Raw genomic sequence first — 21,120 nt, forward strand, 5'->3', positions numbered from 1 at the left:
TGTGAAGAGTAACTGGAACTGTCAAACAATCTCTACACTTCAATTTCCCTGTGTAACCGAAGTATACAAATTTTGCCACCACATTTTAGAGGCATGCTAATATTTTTCAATCAGTTATTCTTGGAAATAAGCACAATGCCATCAAACAAACTTAATTTTTCACCACATCTGAGGAAAATTCTGTTATGTAATTACATCCTTGTAGTATAAGAAATGGAAATACCCCAGCAGACTTTTCATCTATGCAGAGAAATAGATTTTATTTAAACAATCTCTGATCCGGGTCTTCTTGTACAAAAAGAAATTCTTCAAGAGGGGTTTGATGATTTGTCGGCCAACAGCTTCTCTCACATGTGTAAACTATAACAGTTCCAAATTCCACTGACAGACCTAAAAACAAAGCAACACAGGTACATAAGGATATGGAAAGTGACATAATCAGGGGCTATTGCTTACCACTAGACTTCAGTCTTTGCACAAATTAATTCAGACTCCTCTGTAAATAGCATTTTCTAATGTTAAACATTTTAAAGTCAGCCAAATCAGAATTTTCGAAGAGATTTTTAAGTGTCTGCAATTTTATCACACAGCGTTTATTATTTTCCAAGGCCTCCTTTAAGAGACAATAAAGACAAATACTCCCAGGGCCATGGCATTACCCCTACTCCAGTTATTAAAGTTCACTAGTGAGCGACACAAGCTGTAATCAGAGTCTCCATAAAACAGAGTTCTCTCTTTGTTCACTGAAACCTGTAACGGAGACAGCAGATTCTCTGAACACCATCACTGTGGTTAAGCACGTGTGGGTAGCTGGAAACAACTCAGCTTGCAGTTCACTGCACTTTCCCAAAAAGGAGGCTGCCAAGAAATACTGATTCAACCAAGCACCTGAGTCACTCTGGAGCATGCTGACCAGCGTGGGCATCAGCTGGAACTCAAACACTCTGCTGCTTCCACAGTTACTGCAGGCTGGAATACCCTGGTCCAGGTTGGCTGCAGGACATGTGATGAATAAAGGCTGGCCACCCCAAGAGTATCTGAGAGAAGACAGGGAGGAAAAAGTTACCACTGTTTAAATATTGAAATTTGATAGGAAATCTTACATGTTGGCAACAGTGTTCAGGATTTGCTGAAATCTCTGAACCTGCTTCAAGTAAAAAACATGGTTGTGAGTCACAAGCTTCAAAGGAATCACGAACCAAAAAATAAAGACAGGGAGGGGGAAATACATGGTAGGTTAATGCTTGGAAAATCTTAAGGATTAAGAGCTGGATTTAGAGGAGACAAACGCTTTGAATGGACATCTCCAAAATATGCTGTACTGGAATCATTTCATTAAGCAAACTACACTTTCCTGAGAAATGGAATCCTAAATAGTGGCAATAAAAGATAAAGTTCAGCAAGTAAAAAATTTAACACCAAACTGGTCCCAAAACCACTGCAGCTACGGCTCAGAAGTGATGGTTTATTTGTCAGAGCTAGCAGAGTTTCGCAGCTAACAGAAAACAAAGAGAAAGGATGGTTTCCACTGAATGCCAAGCAGGAGATTCTGCGCTCTGCTGAAGGCCAACAGGGACCCTGCAGGCATGGGAAATGGGAGTCTGAGAGCACACTGGGAGTCCCCAGGGAGGGAAAAGGGAGGCTACAGAAAGACTGTAACCAGGGACAGCCCAGGGAGCACCAGACCTTATGTTCTAGAGGAATGGCAAATTCAAATAGCACAATACTGCTAATTAATACTGCTAATTTCTGTCTAAGCAGCCACGCAGACTTTTAACTCCTCATCAAAAAGGGCCCAGTTAGTTCCACCTGGAAAGCTGCTAAACAAAAGCCCTGTCACTACACTGAGACAGTCTGACCAGACAGGCAGCACTGGACTCCCTGGAACAGTTGATGTGATCCATGAAAACCTGTACTTTCTGGTACTATGAATCACTTATGATTTATTCTTTGCTATACTCTCATACAGAGAATTAACTCCTCTCCCAGGAAAGCAGCTACTCTGAGGTTACACCTGCTTCTGTTCTAGGAAATCTGACAGATTTACAAGACCTGAAGACTGCTGAGGGAGTCCACAACGAGCTGCAGAACTGAGGCTTTAAAACAAGAAATTCCTTGCAGGACAGACATTAGGAATTCCAAATAGACCACAAAATTTCAGAGGAGCAGACAACCTTGGAAATTGATCATAACAGCACACCACTGTGTTATACTTGCACCCCAACACTGTCTCTTGGAAACCTCATTTCAGTGAGGCTTCAAATACGGTCAGTGTCTCTTCTCATCAGGTCTTATGTCAAGTCGCCCACAGCCAGAGCTACGGTCTCAGATCCTGCTTTGCTTCTCATCTACTTAAACTTTGTACAAAGAAAACCCAAGCAGGGACTGAAGACTGACCAGAGACATGGCAACAGCCCCCACAGCAGTTTCTTTTTTGTTAAGGAATTAAAACATACACATATTTCCAATTAAAGATTATATTTTGATGTACCAACCATCCCTAGCAATGACTTGTATCTCCCTGTTACAACCAGATTACCAACATACCTTAGAATCTGTTCAGGACACATAGATATTCTTTTCATGAATTTATGGAATGTGTGGTCCCAGCTTTTGACTTCATTCTTCTCGTATTTTTCATTACCATCTTCACCTGTAAAACTGTACGAAAACAAGGAACAAACTGTCCAGTAAGGTTTTCAGTATGACATGAATGTTTTAAATAAGGAATGGTTACTATAAACTCACATTAAATTATACTAAATACACTGAAAAAAGACATGTATTTGTCCTGGTTTAGGGCAAATTCAGGAGGAAACCTACGAAAAGGGGTTCTTCTTGAAAGCAGGTTTAAGCAGCCCCTTTCCTTATTGGTTTGGGAAAAGACTTCCTTCGAGAAAAGCGGAAAAAAAACTGTTTATTTAACAAGCAAAGTATTTACAAGCATTAAAAAAGAATAATATTAAATAACAGAACTTGTCACTGTTCTGAAGAGATGGCAAATTTCCAAAGTCTTTTTCCTGGGTTGTAGCTCAGCTCGCCCAGTCTCTCATCAGTCCTTCTTGCACTGGAAAATGCTGTCCTGGGGCCTGGTGGGCTACAGGTGTGAGCTGCCAGTGCTCTTCTGGGTTTTCAGTTCAGAGCAGGTTTGAACAGATTTAAGAAAAACTACAGTTTGGGGAACTTCTCTGCCTCAGCTAGGAAAAAAAACTAACTAAAGGGAAAGGAGAGCTCTCTCTCGCTGTCCGTGCTGCAGACAACACTGTCTGTGTGACAGAAAACAAAATGTGGGGGAGCAAGAGCAGTTTCTGAAAATAAATCCTGCTCCTTCTCTCCCCCTTCACTCTCAGAATCAGTCTTAAAGGTGCAGATCTTAATATCTAGCATAAACAGAACAGACAATTGGGGATACAAGCCCCATAGAGTCACAGTCTTAAAATCATTAAGAGAAAATTCCTGCTAGAGGTTGCAAGTAAACATTTTGCTTCTAGTTCTTTGGTTTCTGGTGACTTACAATTACTAACAGTGTTTCAGACTATTGCATGGGACTCAAATTCACCAGACACCTGCTTTATTCCATCAAAAACCCTTTCCTCTAGTAACTTCTCAAAGATTTTTGTGGTTTTAAATTACGATGCTGTCTTTTTCAATTTTGAACAAAGTATAATTAGAGTTCTACAATTTTATAAAGGTCAACAAAAATAAACTGCTGAAAAGTCTTCTAAGCAGATTCTGCAGCTGACAGCAGCTTTAGCTATAAACAAATTCAATGCTGTCCACAAGTCAGGCACAAGTGGCCAAAAGTCCTCACTGTGACCACCTAAGTTAAATATTTTACTAAGAAAATATTTTCAGTAATCATGCTCAACAATTGTTTTTCAGGCAACTTTCATTAAACCTTCTTACCATCATCCCAGTCTCTAGCCAAAATCTCTGAGAAATTAAACTCTTAAAAACAGCTCCACTGCACCACCTGGAGCCCGTGAACACTCCAAGTGCTCAGTCACTCAGAAATAGCTGCACCTTTGAGTAACTCCAGATTTGGCAGCACTGGGTGCACTGTTCTGTTCTTCCTGCACAGCACACCAACATCTAAAGGAGCTTCCAGACAACATCATTTAGATTTAGTGAGAGTCCCATTTAGATTGTCAGTCAGCATACAGGAAACTACACAATTCCTTCACTTTCACCATGAAACCCAGAGCTGTTCTCACCTTTCTGACATCATCTGTTCCAAATCAACACACTCTCTCTGCTGATACTCCTTCAGTAGCTTATCTGCATGATCTGTATCAAGGAAACCCATGTAGTCTTGCTCATCCACAACATTAATGTAGAAGGGCTGGAACACTGGAGCTGAACCAGCCATTGCCATCACCATTTCTTCACTGGCTGCAGGCTGTGTGTCCCGAGGAGCTGGGCCATCCGTGTCCTCACTGTCTGCAGGATATGTGTCCTGGGGACCTGGGCCATGGGCAGGCTCAGCCAGGTGGAGCTGCTGGAGCTGGGATGCACACTCCACCTCGCTGCTCACAGCTTCCTTTAGGCCAAGCAGCTCAAGGGAGGCACATGCAGGAGGCTCTGCTCCATCACAGGCTCCCCAGTCATCCGCATCTTCACACCAATCCTTCGCAGCAAAGTTCGGTTCTTGTTTCTGAGGGCCAAAGGAAAAAGGGAAGAGTATATTGCCGAGGTCTGTGACCCTGATGGACTTCAAATTCAGCTTCTAACAGATGAGAGAACTGAGACCTTAACCTACTGCTCACTGTTACTGCATCTACTCTCCTCACTGTGGTACTTCCCAACACACCCACGTTTACTTCTCACACCAGCACAGTTATGGCAAAAACATCTGACACTGGAAAATCAGAGCAAGAATTCACCAGCCCGTTGAGTGGCCCCCGTGCCTCCTGCTGCCATGCCCTGGCTGTGGCACAGTCCCTGCCAGCTGTGGGGGCAGCTCCAGCTGAAGCAGCTACTGCACTCAATAGGAATTCTGCAGTCAAAAGGCAGAATACAGAAGGAAATAATAATAATGTCTCTATCATTTTACCAGAGTAAAAGCCCATTTACCACAGGCCAAGATTTCACACTGCAAATGCGCCAACTGAATAAAGCCTCGAGTTTGGTGCCCCGCTCCTCTTCCAACCTGCTTTAGCCAACATGCCATTACTCCTCACAAGTATATTAATAATTGAGTCATATTAATTAAAAGGCTCGTGTTATATTAAAAGAGGTCAATTTAAACTAGAAGACAAAACAGCTTAAAGATCCAAACCTAAACAGTACAGCCCAATCACTTAAAGTTGAAAAAAAAGTTTAGTCAGCTGAACTAACTAAAGTTTTAAGTGTCAGTTTTGGCCATACAGCTGGATGGCGATCTCCACTTTAAAACCAGCCTGACACAGATCACAGACAGCAGGTTAAACAGTGTTTAACTTTCTTATAGTAAACAGCCTATTGCAGCGACAAAAATTCCGTGCCCACGACTTCTCCACACAGCCAGAGACTGTGACTGGAAACCGTCTCAGAGCGCAGATTCCAGAGGAAGGTCACGGTTATTTCAACCAGCAGATGCAGGGTGTGCAATTCATTCCGCTCAGCCGCGGCTGCGGTTCAGAGCGGCCCCGCTGCAGCCCCGGCACAGCCCGCGTCGGCAGAACCGCGCCGTACCTGTTCCATTCCGAGACCTCGGGTTTGTTCATCCTGGGCCCGCGAGTACTGGGAGCGCAGCACCTTCCAGCTTCGGTGTGCCGGGAAAAAGAAACAGAGCGTGAGGGGGACAACTTACCGGCCGCAGGAGTAACGATAATAATGACAACGATGAGCGATCCTCCCCCGCGCTCACCTGCGGGCGGCTCCCCAGCAGCGCGGCGCGGCGCAGGCGAACACGTGGAGCGCGCGGTGCGCGGGGCTGCGCTCCAGCGGGCAGTACACCTGCACCAGCAGCAGCAGCGCCCGCCCGCACCGCGCGCACCGCGGCGGGGCCGCGCGCACCGCCGGCACCCAGTCCTGCAACACCGACACCACGGCTCAGGCCCGGCCGGGGCCCGCCGCCCGCCCCGCGCCCCGGCCCGGCCCCCGAGCCCCGCCCCGGCCCGGCCCGGCCCGGCCGTACCGCGGTGCCGCCCAGCTTGTTGGTGGCCCATGCGGGGAGCGGCCCGGCCGGGCCCGGCCCCGCCATGGCGGCGTCGCGCAGCCCCAGCAGCACGGGCGGCCCGCCCGCCATGGCCCCGCCGGCGTGCGCGTGCCCGCCGTGCGCGTGCGCGCCACAGCCGCCTCGCGCGCGCCCGCGGGCCGGGCGTGCCCCTCACGGCAGCTCCGTCCGCGCTGCCGGGCCGGGGGGTGAGGCGCGGGGCCTTTGCCGGGGGACTCGGGGAAGTTCTTGCTGAATATTGTCAGTAAATATAGTGCTAAGACTTTCTTCAAATATAGGTGCAGCTGGGAATCTATACCAAGTGATCATGAATGCTAAAGCTATGAAAGAAAATGAGGTTTGGAACATAATATAAGAATCTGCTTCTTAAATGTAGCCTGTGGACTGTGGGCGTGGTGATATTCCTTTCTCAGCTGTTTGACAGTGTACCAGCCTTTATATTTGGGGTTTAAAATCCACAGATGGACAGAACACTTCCTCTCACACAGTCAGAAAGTGCTTTGTCATCATGGGAGCCTACAAAAACACCTCCCTTCTCCACAGGAGTTATACTTATGGCTTTGCATTCCCAAACACAGAGGATTTCTTCTGTCTTGTTAAGATAATGATTTTTGTGAATGGACAAGGACAGACACATTGACACAAAACACACTCACACACTCCAATAATGGACATAAGGGCTGTGTGAGACCAGAAGAAGGGAAGGGGTAAGAAATGTGTGACAGAACTAGCGGATGGTCACTGCAATTAGCTGTTCCTAATTGCAACAGCTGGTGGTTTTCACAAGTTATGGAAGATGCACAAAAGGGGGTGGGCAGGTAGTGCAGGTCACAGTGCTTGGGATGCACAGGTGTGCCAAAGCAAGTGAACCCAGAGGTGAGGGGGAGACACCTACAAAGGGTCAGCAACACCTGCAGCAGGAGCTCGGGCTGTCCCTGGAGAGCCCCCCTGGGGAGCTGTGGGATGTGGGAGCCGGGCACCAGTTAAAGGGTAGTCAGAGTGGGGCTGTTGGTCTGTTTGTGGTCAGCAGGAGAGCTCTCCTGGCTTCCCACACTGTTCCTTTGTATCCTGCTTGCCATGGAAGTTGGCAAAAAAGCCTCTCCAGTCCCTATGTGCCCTGACCCATTGCACAGCTGTGGGAGGCTGGGGGTGCACGCTCTGCATGTCAGATCTTCTCTCTGGTGGTGCTGAGCCAACAACATGCAGGGAACACCACCGGCCTTTGCTCCCCCCTCTGCCTCCGTGGGCGTCTGTCCTGCCAGCGCTGCGTCCTCCCTCCAGCCACTGGACTGGGAATTTGCCAGGGAGGGTCGAAGGACACACAGGCACAGCCCACAAGAGCTTGTGGAAGAGCCTTAAGCCTCAGCTCCTGCACAGAAACCTGAAAGATTCCTACCTGAAAGCATTTAGGAGGAAGAAAGAACCTGGGCACATTTCTGGCTTCCGGGGTGTGACTTTACCTCTCGGAATTAGCCTCTGCCAGGTAAGTGAAAGAAAAGGAAGTTCCAAAAAATCAAAGCAACATTTATTTATAACAATTCACAGACCAATAAAACAAGTGGAGATTTTCTGTCCTGTTTTGTGAGATGTCAAGCCCACCTCCCAGCCGTAGTTTGATGGATGCTTTGCTGCCTCCAAGCTATTTCCAGTTGAAGCAGAAAGAGGCTCTAGGAAGGACAGACAACTGACCATGCTCTTCTGAAAGAAGAGGGGAATAAGCATATAAAATAGTCTGACACTTCCTGTATATTCTAGATAGATAATTTCTTACAGATTTCAATTCATTTGCCCATTCCCACCTCATGATTCAGTTTTGATATGTGCTGAGGAGGTGCCATGGTCTGTTTGGACCAGGAACGATTGACATTGATTGATGTATAACAAACATTCTCGTTCCTTTCCTTTCTGAGATTAGAACAGCAGATTATATAACAGTGAATTAGAAGGCGATTCTTACTCTGCATCCTGGCAAACTCAGTCTGCATGACTTCCCTTTGGGTTTTAAAAGCAACCTGTACCCTGCAGAGCTCTTATAAATCTGTGTGCCTTTTCCTTCCAGTCTGATTTTGTTCCATGAGTTGTGCCCAAAACTCTATTCTGTGTTCTTTCAGTTTCTCTGCTGCTTTTTGCTCCAGGGCTATTCCCAGGTATTTTTCCTCCAGATCATACTGAGGCCAATGGACCAAGCCCTCTCCGTTGGGATTTCTGGAAAGAATAGAACAAAAAGTTAGCTCTCCATTTGCCAATCCATGGCTCTCTGACTGTCCAGGTTCAGAGCACTTCAGAAAACCAAGAGGAGCCCAGATGATGTGATTCTGGTACCTGAATAAGTGGATGATATTTTATGAAGATGCTGATCAGTGGAACAGCAGAAGTGTAATAGTTACCATGAATTTTAGATCTAAAACTCCATGGCAGATGGAGTCACTGCTCTTAGATTTTTGTTTTCATGTGTTTGCAGGTTCTATTAGAAAATCCATTAAGAAGGGAAATTGCTTCAATATTTATCTTAAATGCAGCCAAAGTTGTAGGAAGCACCGTATAAGGACTGCTTTGGGCAGGTAAGTATGTTCTGGGCAGCACAGACAAAAGTTGAGCTGTAAATAGCATTGTGATTCTCACCCATTTTTAGCAAAGTTGGTCCAGTATCTCATAACAGTTCTGCTAAGTTTATTTTCTTCTTTTGTAGCACCTCCTGCAAAGGGAGAGATGAAACTGCCACATTAGAAAGTAAATAATTAGTATCAGCTCTATCAATTGCAACACTTCCACTTGTTGCCCTGAGCTACTGGAAGTTTTTCTAGGGGAGAACTGCAGATGAATGATGTAATGAAAAGCATCTACTACTGAAGACAGAAAATGTTCATGCTCATAATAATGCTTACAATACAGAAATTATGCTTATAATATTTATAATGCTTATAATGCTTATAAAAGAGAAATTCTTTTCTGAAGATCTGAAGTGATTAAAATGAGTAATAATGAGGTTCTAAAACGAATATGGAATAAGCATGGGTACATCACCAGCTAAGAATGGCTTTCCAAAGACAAAGGCAATCTCAGCTCCGTGATCAGCTTTTACAAACTCTGGTACCACACCTTCGGCTGAACTTGGTCGATGTTGGAATTCATAAAAGTAGACTGGGTTGCCAGCATCTGGAGGATACAGAAAAGTGCTAGTTTGAGAGCTGAAAATACCTGCTCCAAAGATGATCAGCTTTCATTAGAAACTGTTTTGGTTGAATGAAAACACTTCCAGTTCTCTGGATAGTGAACAGTGCTGCACACTGTGCACAGCAGCCACAGATAGAATTCTGCGGTTGTTCTGAAGCTGCTGAGTTACCTCTGTGGTGTCTGGCCACTTCCACAGCTGAGATGACAAAGTAGATATCTCCCATTGCATCCAGGAGGCCATCCCGGACCTGAGCAGGGCTTTCTGCATCCCCCATGTACTCCTTGTACACTCTGTCAACAACTTCAGATGTAAGACCCTGAAACAGCAGTAAGAAGTACTGAAAATGATGATGAGCACTGTAAGCAGTAACTGCAGTGAGTGCGGCATCTGCACATCCCTGGCCAAATCCCAACCATCACCTTTCAGAGAAAATCCTCAGCTGTGTCAGAGTGTGGCTCAGAGCTCAGGATTGGAGTTACACAGCTATGGGTACAGGTGATCTTGGGGAAAAGAGGGATGCAAGATTTAAGGATCAAACACCTTTAGGTGAACAGCAGTCAGTGATGCTGGTTGTTCTCCCTTCTGTGGACACAACCTTCATAATGGCAGAGAAGTCCTGCTGGATTTCACAACATCCATTGCTTGTTGTAGATGACCATCGTTTCTGCCATTCAGAACAAGCCTGGCCTCTGCATTTCTAAGTTCGTGGTGGATGTTTGTGTCACTGAATGATCCCTTGCAAGTACTGGCCCTGCTTAGAGAGTCCTTAATTCTTACCTCTTAATCTGTACTTTTGTATACAGTAGTTTCAGGAGAGCACAAAGGCACCACAGAGCCAAGAGATTTGTAAATTACAGGGGAGCAAAACCTCAAGAAACCTGAAGGTAGGTGTCAGTGCACCCTAAACTGCTCAGGCTTTCCTTTCCAGTGCCCAGCTACTGCTTTAGGAGGGTGTGTGCCATAGGTCTCCTGTCATACCTGCTGGTACTCTGCATGTCTTGCATAACCTGGGGCGATCTAAAATACCCCAAGAGACCTGTGTTGAGGTTCTGCATCACTCCTGGATTCCCACAGAACTCCTTTTTAAGTAGAGGGGCATTTAGGCTGGAAATTTAGAGAATCTTTTCAGTCACTAGAGGTAACAGGAATGCAGCACATGTCTGCCCATTTCTGCCCCAATTCAGGGAGCTGTCCAGCACAATGGCATTTCCCTGTGAACTATGTCCCTCCAGGGTACAAACTGCCAGGCCAGTGAAGAAGCAGCACGGGGTTATTCTGAAAATGGTCTCTTACCTTAATGAATACTACTAAGTTGCTCTGCAAAATATGACGTGCAACATCTTTATCCAGACCATCCACGAAAGGAGGGTATTTCATCATCTGTGTGATCCAGAGAATCATACTTACTAAAAAAGCTTCTATTTAGAAAAGGATGTTTAAATAACAACCTTTTAGGTGTCTTACCATTGGAATTACCCATCCAAATTCACAGTTATTTACTCCAATTATGTATGGGACTGCATTGATTGATTTTTCAGATCGTAGTTCCCTGGGACTCTTTGGAAAAAATACACCATCTACACATGCACTGATGAAAAAGAAATCCTGAACAAAACAGGTGAAACAGAAAAAGAAATTTTCATTAATACATTGATTTTGCTTCTAAAAGAAGTTCAAATTTAACTGCAGTTCCTAACTCAAGCCAAATGAAAAATACGAGAAGTAATGCCAAAGCCATCTTAACATTTCTCTGACAGATATTCTGTACTAGGCAGGAGAATCTTTGAAGATGTTTCTAATGTTTGAGAAATTGAAGTCATTATGTAGAATTTACATCTTATTTCAGAATGGACATGAGCGTGTGGAACTTTGGGGTAAAACAACTTCTGTATTGAAGTGTCAAAGGCATAAGTTTCCTAAGAATTGTGATAAGAGCTTTTAAGTAGGAGATAATATATGATTTGATTTTCAGGTTCTCCAGAAGAATCTGTGCCATTTTCTTTTCCTTGCCCTGGCAGAGCATGACAGCAAACCACAGGTAGCTCCAAGTGCAGGCAGATTGGAAGGGTAGGAACCTGTTTGCAATTTTCAGGTGAGGCATCAGTGCAGATCTGCAGGGCTGTCATGTCCTGAAAAAGTGAAGAAAGTCAAATTTTACATCCACTTCAGGTTCTCCTAATATTCCAGCACATAAGGGGTATTCTCTGTTATGTAAAAGTCTGAGATGTCATTGAAATGCAAGAAGTATAATTTTACCTACCATTTTCAGTGACATCTGTACTAGTTCTTCCTCTGTTTTTCCTCTCAAGCATTCAACCATTGCAGCTGAACTGGATTTTTCACAGCCAGAGAGAGCAGCAATTTTCTGCAAGCAGTGAAAACAAACAGGTTTGGACACATTTCCTCTATCTGGCTCTATCAGACACCGAGCCCAGCAAGAGCAGCCCAAGCTCCTGCACAAAGTTGCTGGAGTCTGGCTTGGAGTCCCAGCTCCAGAGGGAGTGTACTGTAAGGCCTCACAGTCCTTCATACCACGGGCTTGGCAGAAGGAGAAAACCTCTGCCTCCAGGTTTTTTTGATAGAGAAATATTCTAAGACAATTCTGGTAAATTACATGCTGGGCTGAGAAGGCTGCATGACACGAAGGAGTTAGGGAATAAACCATGTGCAGGGCAACAGAATGCACATTCTTCCACTCTTGGTGATGTCTTTTTGGCTGGTGTAACGGTTGTCATTAGAGAGAGATGTCTCTTTTATCACCCAGGTTCCTGGAAATTGTTCCTTGTAGTTGAAGAGAAAAGAAAGGGATGAAAGCCAGTACTTCTCCAATAAAAATAAAAAAAAGAAGTCTTGATTATTTGCACATTACAAGCATCCAACAGGAGGGGAGGAGAAGAGAATTCAGAGTCTGATACCATTTTCCAGCCAAAAATGATAGGTTGACTTTTCTTGAAGACACTCCGTGTTACGATATTCCTTTACATTTCCTTCCTCTCTCTTTGTGGATACTTGGGTGTTTGAAAAGCAACACATCATTAAACATGTACTCTTTGCACACAGTCTTAAATGACTTTGTTTTGTTTCACAAGAAAAACCCCACATTTCTATATTTGGAAGGAACAGTTCAGGATATGCAAAACATTCTGGAAGAAGCAATTAAAATTACCACCACTACCCACTTTTGCATCCTCGTTCGGCTGGTCAGTGAACAAGCCCAGGGTTGCAGTACCACTCTCTGAAATGGCCTTGTGGAACAAGCCCTTGGCCAGGGGAGATAAGACCTGTGAAGAAGCAAGAACAAGCATGACAGGCACTGTGTTCTCCCCAGAGATTGTGGATTTCAGTATCAGCAGTGGCCATGTGGAACATTTTGAAAGCCCATGTGGTCAGAGTGTTGTTGTGTAGCCTCTGACCATAGTCCAGCTGTGCAAAGGGCTTGGGCAGCGCTGGCAGGGATGAGGAGTTCAGCTCCTTTCCCCTCCCACTGCACTTTGCTTCCAGCGTTTCATGGCACCACACTGCAAGGCAGGGGCAGACTGAGTGTGCCCAGGGCAGTCTGGCTCTGCTGCAGAAGGGCAATAAAGAGCTTCTGGCCAGAGGGAGCCGGGATTTGTACCCCATGGACAATGAGCCCTGCTTTGGCTGTGGGATCTGTACCAAAGTGTGAGGGACTGCAGAAGGAGAGCGTCACAGCCTATGTGCTCCGTGTGGAAGCAGAGATTTTACACAATCACCGGGTCACAAACTGCAGGGCAACTTCAGCTACCAGGACTGTTCACCTCGATCACTTTGCACAAGTGACCGTCAAAGCAAACACAAAATGGGCAAGAGTCCACAACTCTTCTTAAAGGAGTTTTCTCATGAGATTAGACTTTGACGGTTCTTTACATTGAAAAATACCCCAAACCAACCAGAATTTAATTCTGCAGATGAGTAGTAACATTCTGATACTTAACTACAACATTTGAGTATGAAAATGACACATTTTTTATCAATCGAGATCTGTATTGTTTTTGTTGTACTGTTGCCTTGCTGTTGTATCAAAGACCCAGGTGTTGTGTATTGTAACACCGTCCCTTTTCTCTCGCTGACTTCTCAGGCAGATACTGAAAAAGGATGGAGGGATTTTCCCCATAGTAATTCAAATCACAATTACTGTGAACTTACAAGAGCAGAGACACTGATTCCTCCTGCAGATTCTCCAAAGATAGTGACGGATCCTGGATCTCCTCCAAAATGTATGATATTTTCCTGAATCCACCGAAGAGCCGCTACTTGGTCTAAATATCCCCAGTTACCTCGGGCATGCTCATCACCAGTGCTGCAGGGAGAGAACAGCTTGGTTTAAATGGTCAATGCAAGCAAAAAGGCAGAGGAAAAGATAATCTGTGGTGTGAGAACTCATCTGCCATTCTCTACACAGAGCCTGTCTACACAACGGACAAATGAACGGCTCGGAAAGCCCTGAGATTGGAGCAGCAAGCCGCAAGAACAGGTCTCAGAGCTGCCTTGGGACTGGAAATTGTCCCCAGCTCTTGCAGAGGCAGTTCAGAAATGTTTCTTTGCATAAGCAAGTCTTCTGCACTTCTCTTTACAGAGGCTGTGCGCACATCACTTTGGAAATCCCTCAGGAAAAACTGAGACCAACCATCTTACCTAAAATATCCAGCAACACCTAATCTGTACTGAATTGTTACAACCACCACATTGTCAAAGGCTGCTAATGCTGAGCCATCATATGATGAAGCTGCTCCAAAAACTAATCCACCTCCATGGATCCATACTAGGACCTGGAAAGAGAAAATCAGAATCAAAAACCCAGAACAGGTATGAGCTCCCAATGATAAAAACTAAATACAACCCAAGATTTAATATTTTGTGCTGATTCACTCCTGACTCTTTCAGATTACATTTCACAAACTGTAGAAATCCTTTGAATCTAAGGCATGCAGGTCTACACAATGACATTGATTTTGTTAAATACCTACACCTTGTCAGTGCCCTGTGACTTTGGACAGATCCTTCAGATTAAATCAAGCCCTGCTTAGCTGGAACACCAATACATTTTACTTGTAAATTAAGGTTTTGTGTCTCTTTTGAATTTCAGCTAATATTTGCTGGGGCAAAGCATGTAAGTTGATCAGCACTACAAAACTGTCCCTGCATGTCTGCTCATGCCATAGGGTGGAGGTTTGCTCTCAGATAATTTTGCTCAAGGTGTTAGGAGGATGTTGCTTACGGGCAGCTTCTCCTGTTTTCCTGTAGAAACGGGTGTGTACACATTTAGGTACAAGCAATCCTCAGACACATGGAGAAGAACTTTCTCTTTTCTGTTGGTGATAATGTCTGAAAAATACTGTCCTAGTACTTTGTCCTGTAGACACCTGAAAAAATGAAAAAGCAACAAGCAACAGATTAAGTGAAACCTGAAAGCTATGAAGAGAAGTTTTTTTGTACTTCCACAACAAAGGGCCAACCAGAAACTGATCTCTAGCACATTTCTAGATTGGTAGCAACTGCAACCATTGTGTGTTTTTGCTTTTCATATATTTTCTTCATTGTCCTGTCATTAATGAGGTCTGTAAAAAGAAAGCCACTGCAGTACACAGTGACATGCAGATACAATTTTGCACATTTCACAATATCACAGAAATATATCAGCAAATACATTTGGCTATAAATTACTTCAGTGAAAATATAAAATAATCATTTTACGTCTCCAAGACCATTTTATCTTGCAATGGTAGATATTAGGCCTGAGACACTAAACGAGGGCATTAGGACAACGGGAGTGAGACATTTACAACGTAGATTAGAAGAATTGCTGTGCATTTCTTATGTGCCCTTTGAAGCCCTTGACTCAGCATTTTTTGCCTAATGTTGTATTCCAACATTTCCTCAGCTGCTTTCTGTCTCTGCTCCAAAGGCCTGTAGTGACTGCTAAGTGATGGCCAAGGGCTCCTGAGCCAGAGCATCATGTGTAAAGTGCTGCTCCACCTCAGGCCATCCCTGTGAAACGGCAGCTTTTGCTAAAGAGAGCAGCTCATCGTGTGTCTTTAGAAATGCATCCAGCGGAACAGCTGCAGGTGCAAGGAGAGGGCACCAAGGCATTTATCTTTGTGGGTGGCCCTGCGTGCACATCGGTGTCATGGAATTGCATAGGGTGTAACATTTTGAAAGGTTCAGTGGTTTTGTCATTGCCTTACATCGGTGGGTAGGAAGTGGCATCTCTGACACCTTCCCATGGCTCAGGTGGCTGGGGTTCAGAAAACCTCAGGGATCCAACCGGAGGCTTGGCAAAAGGCAGTCCCAAAAAGACATTTACAGTCCTCTCAGCTGTGTCCACTTGGAATTGGAACCCTCGGACTCTCCCATATGTGGTCTCCGCTTCTGGTGGTTCTGTGGGACAGGAGCACAAAACCACATAATTGTTCTGTTTGTAAGTAATTGCTAGATTTGCTACTTAAAGGTACTCCTTTTGTTGACTTCAACAGGTCGTTTTTATACATGAAGCTTCAGCAAACTCTAATCAGTTTTAACAGTACACTGTTCTAATCTGCTCTTTTATTTTGCTGTTTTATTTTCCTAATTTATTTTACTGATTGCATTACTAGTGTTTACTCATTTAGATTTACTAATTTATTCTAACACACTATTATGATATGTTTATTAAATCTGTCTAGCTGACATTATATCAGCCTTCATTTTGGTTGGTCTGTGTGTAAAATTTGCATCAGGTATGCAATATGTATTGTCTTACCACATCACGCATTAGTGGTTGCATAGAGATCTTAATCTTTCTTTTCCCCTGGGTTGTTAGATAAAAACCCAATAGATTGCTCTCATTCAGAAAAGAAAAAGAACAGAGAAATTATATTCCAGCCTCTTGAAGGTATGTACAGCCAAAAGAAAAAGCTTCTAAAATACCCAAAGATGGTCTGGCACAAACAAATCGTGTCAACATTTGTGCAAGATTCATCTTAAGAACGGTGTGAAAGATTTAATATGAAATTAAAGATGTGGTACTGTGGCTGCTCAGCCTCAGGAGGCAAGATTTGATTTTGCAATTTGCAAAGAAGGCAAGGAAGAGAAATGGTGGAAAACAGTCTAGAAACTGAAATGAAGGTTACGCTACTGCAGCTGAGTTTGTGTACCCAGTTCAGTTCAGGGTTTGTTCCCGGCTCAGCCCAGGGTTCGTGCCCGGCTCAGCCCAGGGTTTGTGCCCGGCTCAGCCCAGGGTTCGTGCCCGCCTCAGCCCACGGTTTGAGCCCGGCTCAGCCCAGGGTTTGTTCCCGGCTCAGCCCACGGTTTGAGCCCGGCTCAGCCCACGGTTTGTGCCCGGCTCAGCCCAGGGCTTGTGCCCGGCTCAGCCCAGGGTTTGTTCCCCGGCTCATCCCAGGGTTTGTGCCCGGCTCAGCCCGGGGTTTGTGCCCGGCTCAGCCCAGGGCTTGTTCCCCGGCTCATCCCGGGGTTTGTGGCCGGCTCAGCCCAGGGTTTGTTCCCGGCTCAGCCAGGGTTTGTTCCCTGCTCAGCCCAGGGTTTGTGCCCGACTCGGCCCAGGGCTTGTGCCCGGCTCAGCCCAGGGTTTGTGCCCAGCTCAGCCCAGGGTTTGTGCCCGGCTCAGCCCAGGGTTTGTGCCCGGCTCAGCCCAGGGTTTGTTCCCCGGCTCAGCCCAGGGTTTGTTCCCCGGCTCAGCCCAGGGTTTGTGCCCGGCTCAGCCCAGGGTTTGTGCCCGGCTCAGCCCAGGGTTTGTGCCCGGCTCAGCCCAGGGTTTGTTCCCGGCTCAGCCCAGGGTTTGTTCCCCGGCTCAGCCCAGGGTTTGTGCCCGGCTCAGCCCAGGGCTTGTGCCCGGCTCAGCCCAGGGTTTGTGCCCGGCTCAGCCCAGGGCTTGTGCCCGGCTCAGCCCAGGGCTTGTGCCCGGCTCAGCCCAGGGTTTGTGCCCGGCTCAGCCCAGGGTTTGTGCCCGGCTCAGCCCAGGGTTCGTGCCCGGCTCAGCCCAGGGTTTGTGCCCGGCTCAGCCCAGGGTTTGTTCCCGGCTCAGCCCAGGGTTTGTGGCCGGCTCAGCCCAGGGTTTGTTCCTGGCTCAGCCCAGGGTTTGTTCCCGGCTCAGCCCAGGGTTTGTGCCCGGCTCAGCCCAGGGCTTGTGCCCGGCTCAGCCCAGGGTTTGTGCCCGGCTCTCGGGTGGCACCGGGAGGCAGCTGCAGGTGGCCTCTCGCCCTCCAGGGACCAAAGGGCCGAAGCCCCGGTGTTTACCTGTCGCCGCCAGCGCCGTGCCCCCGACGAAGAGCATCCAGGCCAGCAGCGCCGTGTCCCTCGCAGCTGCCATGGTGCCGCTGGCACCGACCCCGCAGGCTGTGCCTTTATAGGCTCGGCCAGGGCCGCCTTACGCAAGGAAACACGGGTGAGGCCAGGGAGTGCCCGGGCTGCGAGCCAGGAGCGGCGCTGCCGGGCTCGGGTCGGGAACGGGGAGCCCTCCTGCCCCTCGGGGCTCCCGCTGCCTCCCCAGTGCTCCTTTCGGTCCTGCTGCCGGAATGTCGGGCACAGCGGGCTCCCGAGTGCTCTGGAAGCAGCCTTGCGTTCCCGGGAGCGCTGCCCTGCTGCTGCAGCGCCTCCGGCTGGGACAAGGACCGGAGGGTTCCTCACCCGGCACTGCACAGACCAGCAAAGCTCCTCGATTCTGCTTTATTGCATTGACTTCGTTTTGGAATTAAGATCTCAGTGTAGGAAACAAAATATAGCCAAGTCCTAACCTATACGCCTGAAAAGTGTACTTTTACTGGTGTGAAAGGTGAGTGACTTTTATTCTCATAAAAGGCTATTTTTCTGACCAAAGCAATCCTAGAAAAATCCCAGCTTTTCTTGCTGGGTGCAGGAGACACCTGTCACTCAGTTCTGTGTGTCCAGGGATGGTTGGTATAGTGTTGCAATACGGTAACAACAATAAAGAGATTAATTAGGAGCTTTTGTAACGTGGGAACAACATTAAAGAGTGACATTTGGGTGGTAACTATATATCTAATGCCTCTGGAAAATGCAGCGGATTTATTTTGAGTCATTTCACATCCATAAATGAAAGATGATATGAAAAGGAGAGAATAGCTGAATAGAGATTGTCTGCTCGCACTAACTACGAGGTTGTGTTGGTTTTACGCAAGTATTGGGCTTCGTCTTTTTTTTTTTTTTTTTTCTATTATTTTTTCCCCTGACTCAGTAGCCTTTGCTGCAGAGAGGCAGTTTTGCAATTTCAGATCCTGGGCATTCTCTGCAGTCAGAAACAGCATTTCAAAGAATCGTATGAAATGATCAGAGAATGCTTTGGTTTGGGAGAAACTTCCAAGCTTTACTCATCCCAGCCTGTGCCACCGGCAGGGACACCTTCCACTGTCCCAGGCTGCTCCAAGCCCCCATGTCCAACCTGGCCCTGGGCACTGCCAGGGATCCAGGGGCAGCCACAGCTTCTCAGGGCACCCTGTGCCAGGGCCTGCCCACCCTTGCAGGGGGATTTTCTTCTGGATATCTGATTTAAAGCTACTTTCATTGGCTTGAAGCCATTCCCCCTTGACCTGTTGCTACATTCCCTTTGCAAATGCCTCTCTCCATTTTTCTTGCGGGCTCCCTTGGGGTGCTGCAAGGGGCTCTAAAGTCTCCCCAGAGCCTTTTCTTGTCCAGGCTGAACAACGCAGCTCTTCCAGCCCATCTCCACAGGAGAGGTGCTCCGTTTCTACAGATCCATTCCTGCTCACACCTCTCTTTACAGCTCAGTGGATTACAAGACCCACAGTCTTTCAAGTAGTTTAGTACATCTGTTATGCACCTGTTAATCCTGGGTGCTGTGGCTGTGCTTGTGCACTTGGCTGCTAATGCTGCTTGTGTCCTTTACTCCAAATCTTCCTCCGAGTGTGTGCACTGGTGTGATTTACAGCCCCTGGAGATAAACCCCAGTCAGCTTGAACCTGGCTGCTCGCAGAGCAAACTGTGGGCAGGTAGTGCAGGTGACCCCATGCAGTGCAGGCTGTGTCTCCAGCCTTTGCAGTGTTTGTGGTGGCTCCTGAGCTGTGCCCCAGTGCCCTGCACACCCTGCCAGGCTGTGCTGGGGTGCAGCTGCTGAGGCTGAGGCCACGGCCAGTTCTCGCTGTGCCCTGGCAGATGGGAAATGCTGCAAATCTGAGCTGCTGAGGAAAGGATGAGGACAAAATCTTCGGTGCAGAATTACAGTGAATTGTGGCTCTGTAGGTGCTCCCTGCCAGACTTTTGCCTTGATTTTCAGAAGAGACACTAAAGGTCAACAAAACTGGTCTGCGAGTAGAGTGCACTGCTTGAATATGCAGTCTGTACAGTAATGATAGATGTGTGCATTGTCTAATGCAATTATTGGCACAGGGGCCTGGGGTACCAGTGATGGAGCTGAGAAGAAGTCATCTTTTGATAGCTTAATCAATTATCTGTGTGATGAAGGTTCCTGAGACACCTCAGAAGCACTGCACAGGAGTAAACTCTACTCCTGTTTGCCTGCTTGGGTGCTGCTGTAAATTCTCTCACTTCATCTGACCTTGGACTGCTTTGGTTCCTGGCAAGGGAAAATTGTTTCCATGCCAGGTGGAAATGCAAGAATCCCTCCTTGTGGCTCAGCTCCCACACTGGTGGGCATTCAAGCCTCAGCTCAGTCTTGTCCCACAAGCCAAGGAGGAATCCTTGGCTGCAAAGCTGAATACCCTGTACTCCACCTGCTGCTCTCTCCTTTTGCTGTAACAAACTTTATTTTCAAAACCAATTTATCTTCTCTCTCCTGATCTTTGCTGATTTTGCTAAACTCTGTATTTTCCCATTTACTTTCCTTTTATTTCCCCTCTTCATTACTGTTTCAGTTTCCAAGCTTTTCTCTTCAATCTTTGTTCTACTCACTACTTGTCTCTCAAGTACTCGCTCAGCAAAAAGTCTGAGCACATATCCTATCCACAGGCCTAGAGAGGCAGCCATTCTGAAAATATTACATGTGCAAAGCAGTTTCTGCAAACTCTGCTCACCTTACTTACAGTAAGGGAACCAAAAAAGGGATTTTAGATCCCTACAGCCTTGTCTGGAGATACTTTGGTGGATCTGCAAGCATGGCCTATATGCTTTGCAAATGTGGACACTCTTACCCCAGTGACACAGACTGGACTTGTAAATCTGAGGACAGTGCTACACACCTGGTGAGTACAATTCTCAAATCCTGTTTGGCATTAACTTAAAGAGATTTTGCTTCTCAAACAGTGAATTATGCATAAGTTAAAAAATCCTGCCACATGATGACCTTTGCCTCTTTGCACTTCAGTGAACTGCAACCTGTCCTGATTTCAACTGCTGGAAAAAAAAAAATTGACAAACATTACAGCCCCTGCTGAGGATTCAATGAAACTACAGAATATAAAACTTAGAGCTAGAGCCTCTGAAGCTTGGACAGCTTTACCACATGCTAAAGAGACTGTGAATCTCACCTCAGTAGGGCTCTGGGATAAGACAAGAGCATCACACTGCTTATCTCTACATAGAAATGAGTAAGATCTTCTGAAATTTTCCCCTGTGATTTATTTTTAGTGCTGCCCTGTGCTAGGAAGTGAATTCAACTGCACTTCTCTGCATACACAGGATGAGCAAGTATTCTGTGCACACCCATACAACACTGCCTGTTTATCTCCCTGTAAAGAATGTGGCACAGCACCTCAAGGGTTTGTGCAATGAAGATTTAGCAAGACTATTTTGAATTGATATTCCCCTCACACCACACAGGAGGTAAAACAAAGAAGCA

The 21,120-nt window shown here is 46.4% G+C and overlaps 2 protein-coding genes across 3 annotated transcripts; both read right to left on the reverse strand.

Moving 5' to 3' along the window:
* Nucleotides 1–233: 233 nt before the first annotated feature.
* On the reverse strand, nucleotides 234–6,233 carry PDCD2L (programmed cell death 2 like). Of its 2 annotated transcripts, XM_066194953.1 has the most exons (7): nucleotides 6,119–6,233; nucleotides 5,849–6,012; nucleotides 5,674–5,743; nucleotides 4,215–4,654; nucleotides 2,548–2,661; nucleotides 889–1,037; nucleotides 234–390 (listed from the first exon to the last, which is right to left on the reverse strand). In XM_066194953.1, exons 1-7 carry the CDS (start codon nucleotides 6,227–6,229, stop codon nucleotides 260–262), a joined length of 1,179 nt encoding a protein of 392 aa, XP_066051050.1. In that variant the 5' UTR covers nucleotides 6,230–6,233; the 3' UTR covers nucleotides 234–259. The 2 variants fall into 2 exon arrangements, with proteins under 2 accessions (XP_066051050.1, XP_066051051.1); XM_066194954.1 differs by lacking the exon at nucleotides 5,674–5,743 and having other exon boundaries at nucleotides 5,792–6,012; nucleotides 6,119–6,219.
* A 1,427-nt stretch (nucleotides 6,234–7,660) lies between these two features.
* LOC136296116 (fatty acyl-CoA hydrolase precursor, medium chain-like) lies at nucleotides 7,661–17,683 on the reverse strand. Its single transcript, XM_066194947.1, has 14 exons — nucleotides 17,586–17,683; nucleotides 15,539–15,731; nucleotides 14,572–14,716; nucleotides 13,989–14,122; nucleotides 13,500–13,653; nucleotides 12,512–12,613; nucleotides 11,593–11,697; nucleotides 11,408–11,461; nucleotides 10,797–10,937; nucleotides 10,626–10,712; nucleotides 9,501–9,648; nucleotides 9,182–9,313; nucleotides 8,780–8,852; nucleotides 7,661–8,362 (listed from the first exon to the last, which is right to left on the reverse strand). Exons 1-14 carry the CDS (start codon nucleotides 17,656–17,658, stop codon nucleotides 8,188–8,190), a joined length of 1,716 nt encoding a protein of 571 aa, XP_066051044.1. The 5' UTR covers nucleotides 17,659–17,683; the 3' UTR covers nucleotides 7,661–8,187.
* Between the last annotated feature and the right edge of the window lie 3,437 nt (nucleotides 17,684–21,120).

Source organism: Chamaea fasciata, unplaced genomic scaffold, assembly GCF_029207755.1.
Source record: "Chamaea fasciata isolate MVZ Bird 193981 ecotype frontalis unplaced genomic scaffold, bChaFas1.0.hap1 SCAF_12, whole genome shotgun sequence".
NCBI classification, from domain to species: Eukaryota; Metazoa; Chordata; class Aves; order Passeriformes; family Sylviidae; genus Chamaea; species Chamaea fasciata.

Coding starts and splice junctions, on each gene's coding strand:
- PDCD2L (XM_066194953.1), bottom strand. CDS start 6,229: ATGGCGGGCGGGCCGCCCGTGCTGCTGGGGCTGCGCGACGCCGCCATG. Junction 6,013..6,118: donor ACAAGCTGGGCGGCACCGCG/GTACGGCCGGGC, acceptor TCGGTGTTGCAG/GACTGGGTGCCGGCGGTGCG. Junction 391..888: donor CATGCTCCAGAGTGACTCAG/GTGCTTGGTTGA, acceptor CTTTGTTTTTAG/GTCTGTCAGTGGAATTTGGA.
- LOC136296116 (XM_066194947.1), bottom strand. CDS start 17,658: ATGGCAGCTGCGAGGGACACGGCGCTGCTGGCCTGGATGCTCTTCGTC. Junction 15,732..17,585: donor CACGGCGCTGGCGGCGACAG/GTAAACACCGGG, acceptor CCTGTCCCACAG/AACCACCAGAAGCGGAGACC. Junction 11,698..12,511: donor AGCCGAACGAGGATGCAAAA/GTGGGTAGTGGT, acceptor CACTGCTTGCAG/AAAATTGCTGCTCTCTCTGG.